This window comes from Merops nubicus, unplaced genomic scaffold (assembly GCF_000691845.1).
Source record: "Merops nubicus isolate BGI_N331 unplaced genomic scaffold, ASM69184v1 scaffold347, whole genome shotgun sequence".
Lineage (NCBI taxonomy): Eukaryota > Metazoa > Chordata > Aves > Coraciiformes > Meropidae > Merops > Merops nubicus.
The window spans coordinates 20272-29050 of record NW_008620726.1 but is presented as its reverse complement, the minus strand read 5'-3'; the positions used below and the strand labels follow the sequence as shown (position 1 = coordinate 29050).

Below are 8779 nucleotides of genomic sequence, written 5' to 3'. Positions count from 1 at the left end.
ATTCCTGCTTGAGGATGGAAGGGCGAGGATCTCAAACTGAGCACATCTAAAGGCTTTTAGAAGGGTAAACTTGAATGGGAAGATTTGTGCTGTATCTCAAGACGTTGAGAAAGAAATTAGTAATTAGTTTGTGTAACCATGGGGTGTTATAGGCAGCTGAACATCAGGAGCTAGAACAGGAGGATGAGGCTTCTGTTATTCACAAGGATTTCCTGTTAAATATTTACACAACATGTGCACTCGTATGGTACAGAAGAGCTTTAAAAGACTCCTTTGACAATACACAGTGTGCAGATGCACAGAAATATTTTTAAGTTGCTGGGTAAGATAAGAGCCCAGCCTCTTCTGGAAGTTGCACCTTTAAGATGAGGCCATTAACTTTAAAAAGTACTTGGTCTCCTAAATAAAAAAATGTGCTTTTGACAGTTGTATCTTTAAAATCCAAAGCCACCATTATGAAAGGTATATCAGAAGTCAGTCAGTCTTCATTTGCTTCTTTTGGATACTCTTTCAAGCAGACTAACAGGTGCACTTGGGATTTCAAATTGGAAGCAATTCATGATGACAGGAGTCTTACTCCAAAAAAAACATCACAAAACCCATCAGATCTTTCCCAAAAGAGTTATATAATGTTAGCATGTTTGAAGTAGAGCTGGCACCTCATGAACAAACTTTCTTTGTCACGTAGCTTAATCGAGCGGAATTTGAAGATCAGGATGATGAGACCAGAGTGCAGTATGAGGGCTTCCGGCCTGGGATGTACGTTCGAATAGAGATTGAGAATGTCCCATGTGAATTTGTCCTCAATTTCGACCCTCATTATCCTATTATCCTGGGTGGTTTAGGAAACAGTGAAGGAAATGTCGGATACGTACAGGTATGTAGCCAGAGATGTGAGTGTGCTTCAGAGGGTCTGGAGTTATTACTTATTTTCCGTTTATTAAAGATACAGTAAACAGAGAAAGCTTCTTCTTTTTCCCTCTAATAGGGGATTTGCTTTTGACACAACTCTGCAGTAGCAGACCCTGGCTTTTTAGAGGCTTAACTGAGTAACTGGGAGAAGTTTTTATTTTTTTAATGTTCATCTGCAGAGAAATGTCAGGACTGAGGTCTGATAGTGTGCTTGCTAAATTACAAACATAAAATGTACTCTGCAGTTCATGGTCTGTGGACATGTGGCTGTAGAAAAGCTACTGGCACATATATATTAAGATAATATGTGTCTTGTATGCATAAAAACATGACTTCAGAGAAGGTGATATTCTGATTAGCTATCTTTTCAGTCAGCCTAGGGTTAATGAGAATGTTCAAAGATAAAAAGCTTCCTGAATAAAAAAAGTACTAGTGTAGATGGAAGTTGCATTCAATCATTCCTGAAAATGAAGACTTGAATTTCAGAATTAATGTTATTATCCTGCAATAGCATTGTTCATCTTTTCTTCTAATTAGTTGCGCCTGAAGAAGCACCGGTGGTATAAGAAGATCCTAAAGACACGCGATCCTTTAATCCTCTCGTTAGGCTGGAGGCGATTTCAGACTGTCCCCATGTTCTACATTGAAGATCACAATGGGCGTCATAGGCTTCTGAAGTACACGCCACAACATATGCATTGTGGAGCAACTTTTTGGGGTAGGGGCATTCTGGAATTACAATCCTCTATCCCTTAATTGTTACCGAATTCTCAAGTTTTACAGGATGTATCAGAAAGTACAACCAGGAGCTTTTGGAATGAGAAGTCTTTGAAAAGTTATGTTCCCTGTGGAATATAAAATAACACCCATTAGTATGGGAGAACAGACAATTGTCTGTCTGAATTATTTGAATGTTTTGTGAATTATTTGACTGTTACTCAAATTCTGAGCATTCCCAGAGGTTGTATCACATTGGAACCTGATTTGTTGGCTGTGTGCAGAGACACTTACACACATTATGGGCCCAGCCCTGCAGGTGGTTGTGTACATGAGTTAACCCCTGTATATTGTTAACCATTCCTTTAACTTTCTTGGGGCTGTATATGCGAGTAATGGGTTGAACACTTTGAACTTTTCTTTGGTTTCGTTCATTGATAGTATTTGGAATGTATTTCTAAGCTTTCTGACTTTATAAATAGAGGCCAGATGTTGCATAGTAAAGCTTTTCATAATTATTTAAAACATTTTCTTGTAGGGCCCATCACTCCTCAGGGGACAGGATTTTTGGCAGTTCAGTCTGTCAGTGGCACAACGGTAGGTTTGTTATCACAAAGTATTGACTACTGCTTTCCATGGGTCTTGGGATAAAATATATAGATTTGGGATGAGGGTTTATGTATGGTAAGGCAGTGATGTTGTAGGAACTGAGAAAGTAGGGGGACTAGCGCTTTTGAAAGTTGTATTGTAATGAGAGAGACAATTGGCTAGAGGCTTTTTTTTAACAATTTTCACCTGCTACACTGAAAATGACAAATACTGCTTTATTATTTTCTGTGGGATGGTTTATATGTCAACTGTCATGCTGTTGTACTCCTCTAAAGATGATAAATTCTGAACTGAAAAGCTAAAAAGCAGTGAAATTGTATCAGTAAAACAATTTCTTCACTGTTTGGGAAATATACAAGTATAAATAAAGAAGATAAATAAATATAAATACACTCTTTCATCTCTGTATGTTTCAGCCTGATTTCCGGATTGCTGCAACAGGAGTTGTGCTCGATTTAGATAAATCCATAACTATTGTAAAGAAATTAAAGCTAACTGGTTTTCCATTCAAAATTTATAAGAACACTTCTTTTATTAAGGTAGGTATATAGGTATGTAGCCTGTGAAAACCACATCTACCAGCGTTAGGAAGGAATGCAACCTGGGACTCCATCTGTCTTCCTGAGGCAGAAGTTCCCTGTAGTAGTTGCATACAGTGTTCTGGATCTCAGTAGCTGCTTGCTTTTTTTTTTTTTTTTTGTTTTTCCAATTTGAACTCTTTTCAGTGAGGTCTCTGAAGGCTCTTGATCACTAGCCAATGAATGTGAATTGCTGTGAACCAGACAAAAATTCAGGAACAGTCTTCTGGCTCACATTCTATGTGGCAAAACACCTCTGGAGAATGTGAACCTGTCCCTGGTGCCATTTGGGCAGTTACCCCATTGATTTTCAGCTCTGGGATCAAGGATGACTTGTAGCAGTGCCTAGGCCTTCACAACTACAGTTACAAAAGTGTTTGGGGCATGAAGTGTTGCAAAAGTGAATTTTCATTGACCTTCCAGTTGTCCTTAGTGGGGCTCTCAGGCCCAGGAAGAGGCTAGGTTGTTCTGCATTTGGACAATAAGCCACTAAGCACTGGGTCAAACAGAAGCACGCAAATATTTGCACTAAGCATAAACAGACTTTTTCCTGACTTCCTTGTGATTTATGAAAGACATACTGCTCTCACAAACCTTGGAGAGCTATATTTTATCAGAGCCTCAGCTATATTTTATCAGAGTCTCACAGCTAGCAACTTCAGGCAGCTTACTTGCTTTTAAGGTATGCTGTGTTCCATCAAATTACTTTAAAACACAACTGGACAGATTCTCTTAAATACGTTCTGTTGTAGAATTTTAAATGTATACGTTCAATGCTAAGAATCCTTGCCTGTGGTGTATGACTAAGCAGATTACTTTTACTGGCTCACCTAAAAGTCAGCTCAGTAGGTTTTTGGTGTGAGCAGCACTCTTCAGTTAAAGACAATGCTGTGTTCTTCCTGATTTTTCATAAGAATACGCTTGTAGGATTTAGTTATGATTTTGTGGCCTATGTAAGTCACAGGGAGAAACTTAGCATATTGAATGATGGTGACTAATTCACACTTCCAGGGAATGTTTAACTCCCAGTTGGAAGTGGCTAAATTCGAAGGTGCGGCGATCCGTACTGTGAGTGGTATCCGAGGACAGATCAAAAAGGCCCTCCGAACTCCAGCTGGGGCTTTCAGAGCAACATTTGAAGACAAGTTGCTGATGAGTGGTAAGTTGCACTTTCCATGAAAGTTATTACACAACTTTCATCCTGCTTCACAGATTGAAAAGCCATGTCACAGAATACCTGGAATCTGATAATTGAGATGTGAATTCAAAGACTGTGTAATACCTGGTGAGATGCAGAGAGAAGTTGTAAAACAGTACATTTCATGTTGCATTTCTCTCAGTTATACTTGGAGGTCATATAATATGCAGATGAAAAGGTTTCTCTTTGAGACCTATTCCTCCAAGTGTTTTAGTGGTTTGCATAGCATGCTATGCTTTTCTCCTTGAGCGTGAAGGTGAACTGTGTTTAGTGGTACAAGTGCTAGGAGGGCCTCTTTTTGAGAAATCCAAAGAGTGGCTCTGTAACTCTAGTTAACGATGATTTTTCCCTGACCTTTTGGGGAAGTCATGCAGGGGTTAGGGGTAAGTGATGTCCTATGTTTGCTGGATGTTGTGATCTTGAACAGGAGTTGATGCTTATTTGGGTTTATATGACCTTTGTCTGTTCTGTTCGGGCAGTCTTTGCTTAAGAGTGTGGATGTGATGAACTGCACTGTTACAGAGCCAAGTAACATTTCCTTTTCCTTCAGATATTGTCTTTGTGAGGACTTGGTATCCTGTTTCTATCCCAATGTTTTACAACCCCGTAACGTCCTTGCTGAAGCCAGCAGGTGAGAAAGATAGTTGGAGTGGAATGAAGACAACAGGCCAGCTGAGGCATGAGCGAGGCATCAAACTGAAACAAAACAAAGATTCTCTCTACAAGGTATATTTGATGTGTGGTGGTTTTGTTGGTTTTGTCTTGTTTTATTTTTTTTGTGTGTGTTTTTTTTTTTTTTTTTTTTTAAATCAAGGATCACAGTTCAAATTTGCACTGTGCCTCAGATGTGTGCAAACTGAAAGCAGTGTAAATATACATTCATACATATGCATGTGTGACTTCATATTTTTGTCTACAGGACACAGACTTTCCTGGCATGAGATGGGAAGCAGTGAAAGCAGATTGTTGTAGGTCATTGAAAGTTTATGGAGTAATCTGCAGGGTAGAAGTCTTCTTCAAAAGCTTAAAAACTGGAGTGAATGTACCATTCACAGGAATGTTTTGGGGGGCTTGAGGTGGGGGGCCAGGGGGTAGGTTTGTGTTGGGTTTTTTTGGTGGTGTAGTGGTTTTTTTTTTTTTTCTTTCTTATTTTCTTTTTTTCTCCTGAAAGTTAGAAAATAACATCTACTGAAGATCATGTTCTTTTATGTATTCTTTTCCATTCTTTTAGCCTATTGTGAGAGAGAAAAGGCATTTCAATAAGCTCCACATTCCTAAAGCACTACAGAAGGCACTGCCTTTTAAGAACAAGCCTAAGAATCTTGAGAAGAAAGGCAAGACTCCAAAAGACCAGTGGAGACCAGCTGTTATCAGGGAGCCTCATGAAAAGAAGGTAATTATCACTTATTCTGAAACAAGGACTCTGGAAGAGTAAATGTGTTGCTTAGACCATTTCTAACCATTGTTTAGTGCTTGAATCTACCGCTAGTACTAAAGGCATATATACTGCTACTGAAAAATTATCACCTGCAGTCTGTTTTTTGTCTGTCTGGCACACACACTATATATATATATGGAACTGAAACTGAGTGGATGGTGTCAAGTTTTTAAACTAGTAGGTCACCTGAAGCCTAAAGATTGCTTTTGTCCTTGTCACAGCGCCTGCGAAGTATTTCAGTTGGATGCAGTGTTCTCGCGTTATGGGCGACTGAATTGGCAGCTGTGGTCTTTTGTTTGCCTTGTCATTGCTGTGCATTATTAACACAGACAGGACTTGAAGCAAATACTCTGCTTCAAAAATTGGGAATTACCGAGTGCTTGCAAAGGCAAGAAGATTTGAACTGCAGTTTAAGTGTTCTACAGTAATAATTAGGCAGAGCATTTTAAATAGTATCTAACCAAAATCAGAGTTCCCAAATATTAAGCCTTCAGTTAACTTCCTAACAAGATAAATAATTAAACCATTTTGGAAATTGGGTAACAGATGGAGAAATAATAAGCAACTTGCCTTGAATCTCTGGTTCAATATATGGCTCTGCTGAGATTAAACTGTTTCTTGCTCACCAAAACTCATCTGTTTGTATATTGATTCTCTGTTTTCTGTTTTAGATATCAGCCCTGCTCAGTGCTTTAAGTACTGTGAATAATTACAAGGTAAAGAAAGCCAAAGTAAAACATCGTGAAAAGCTTAAAGAATATCTCAAAGTTAAGCAGAAGGATGATGAACAGAAATTCAAGAGGCAAAAGGAGGCTAAGAAGAAAATCTATCGCATGCTAGGACAAAGGGAGAAAAAGAGGCAGAAGTCAAGCTTGAAAGGATCTAGCAAGGGAGAGAAGAGTATGTAAACTTTCATCAAATTTCAGACCAAATAAGGAAATAGGGTAGGTGTGCAGTTTTCTGTTGAAGAAAGAAGGCCTTGGACTATACTAGATGTGCTTTCAAGAGAAGAAAAATAATGCAAATATGATCTTATTCACACTCTTGAATACATTTGCCAATGTATATAAATAAGATGTAGAAGTATGGATTGTGATTTTTCTAAATGATATTCTGGAGGACTTTGTATTTTGGTGTATTTCTATCCATAGTGCACATTCTATCTAGACAATAAAGTATTTTAATGTCAGTTACAGAATATTGTTTGTTTCCAAGTGTTTTGTCTTTGTACTAGTGGATTTGTGTGGGAGAAGAGCTCTGGACGTCTCTGAATGTGTTGTAGTGTTGGCAGTACTTTGAGCCATTGCCTAAATTTTCCCCTTGGCAAATCTTCCATTAAAAGGCATGAAGATCAGCTGTTACTGGGCAGGAGTTATGGATTCTCTGGCCTTGTTGTACTAGCAGATTCCACAAGAGTAGCTCGCTTCTCTGTGTAGATCATCTGGTCTTGTATGAAGGCACATGAGTTTTTTCTGCTTCTCACTAGAAATTAAGCAGATCTTCAGAACAGTGTTCCATCCAGTTCTGTCACTTCACCAGTTTTGGCACAGTGAGACTGTCACTAGATCACTCAACAACTGCAATTTTCTGGACAAGCAATATCAGCCCCTTTCCAAATATTTAGCTACAAGGTGTGGCTCTGTGAGTTAAGCACAGACAGGGTAACTTGGTTCCTTTGTGAACATCTTCCTATGTCCAGCCAACTTGGTCTGATGATACAGTGTTGGATTTTCTCAAGATGAATGGAGAGGTAGTAGGTGGTTTCAATCCTGTTAAATGTTTAGACATTTGAAGTCTTTCTCTGCATGTCAAGAGGCTTTAAACAATCATTCTGCTGGAAGACCAGAGGAATTTATTTTTTTAATGCCATATATGGCATCAAATATTTATTGTGATATATGTATTTTTGATATTTCAGCCTCAAACAGGCAGTGGGCTAGATAACATCAGTAATATCTTGGTCTTCTTCCTCAATGAGTTCACTCTGAAGCCAAAATTCATTATTATTATTACACTGTATTAATATTTGCTGTCTCACATGGGAGATCTTGTGTGGGATCAGGCTGCCTCACACAAAAGCCTTCTGCTGAATGGGTTTGTAGATGTTTTTTGTGAACGTTTAGCATTTCAGGATTTTCTTAATTATTTAATGTTCTGTGTACTGATACTGAAATTCTAATGCATCCACCTTTGCCTATATGATACTAGGCTGAAGCCTGACTCAAATAAAATTTGTCAGTAATTTTACCCCCCATGAGATTCAGCTGAGATCACCTGGTTATGAAAACATGGTAATGCTTAAATAACTGATGCTGCTCAGTTGAATAGACAACTGCTGCCTACAGAGATTAACAACAAAGCTTGTTGGTCTTTTTTGCACCACACTGGTGCAGGGTGTTCTGCCATGACTGTTCTACACAGTTGTTTCCTCTTCTGTCCTACTGCACTAGGCTAGGTCTAATCTAAATCATCAAAGAAGTATTTCCTATTAATCCCATTTTTATGTGAGCAAACTTCCACTTCATGTGGTGCTGTTTGCATCTTCCACGTATTCACGTGTGACAAGCAGTTGTTTTTTTTGAGCACCCGAGAAGTTCCCATTGCAACACTGAAGGTTTCACATCTGCTTTTTATATGTAATCAAAAATAATTTAGATCTAATTTGTTCATCATAGCTCTGCCAAAGATGACAATGGGGAAAATGGTAGACTTAGTCTTGTTTTCAGTGTGGAGAGAAGCACTCAGCCAAGAAAGCATGAAAGTGTTTCACCTGTGAAGACCATACAAGAGACTTGTTCTGGATTATACATGTTAAAAATATATATTCTATTTAGGTAGACCTATCTGTAAATATTACCCTTTTTTTAAATAAAAAAAATTAAATATGTAGTGAGTTGTAGGTAGGAAATGGTGTGTGTTGCAAGCCCTGCTGAAAGGCAGGCAGAGATTTTGCAGTCTCTTGCAGTGATGACTTCATTTTTGGAAACTGATGAGAGAGAACCAGATGAGTGACTGTCTCAGAAGGACCTGGTCCTTCTTTGCACCCGGGGAGGCCTCATGGCACCTTGGCACCATGCTGGAGAGCCTGGCCAGGGCCTGGACTTGTGCTGGTTGTTCCTGGGCTGCTACTTACAGTGGTGTGGGGAAAGGTCATGTTGAATGCTCTAGTGTGAGGAGAGTGCTGCACAACATAGGGGTTGAAATCAGTGCTATATACGTTTGAAAATAACAACTGTGCTACAGCCTTCACATAGCTGGTAAAGATGTTAATACTGTATGTGAGATCTACCAGAGTCCTGGTAACAAAGGTATTTTTTGTTTTTTTGT

At 38.9% G+C, this 8779-nt stretch overlaps 1 protein-coding gene across 1 annotated transcript in view; it reads left to right on the top strand.

Moving 5' to 3' along the window:
• BMS1 (BMS1 ribosome biogenesis factor) overlaps positions 1–6647 on the top strand; it is a 21470-nt gene extending 14823 nt beyond the window's left edge. Inside the window, exons 15-22 of the mRNA XM_008944178.1 lie at positions 689–877; positions 1450–1630; positions 2168–2226; positions 2655–2777; positions 3828–3975; positions 4565–4740; positions 5246–5407; positions 6124–6647. Coding sequence (XP_008942426.1) covers positions 689–877; positions 1450–1630; positions 2168–2226; positions 2655–2777; positions 3828–3975; positions 4565–4740; positions 5246–5407; positions 6124–6360 — 1275 coding nt within the window. The 3' untranslated portion in view covers positions 6361–6647. The remainder of the gene's footprint in view (positions 1–688; positions 878–1449; positions 1631–2167; positions 2227–2654; positions 2778–3827; positions 3976–4564; positions 4741–5245; positions 5408–6123) is intronic.
• The last annotated feature ends 2132 nt before the right edge of the window (positions 6648–8779 follow it).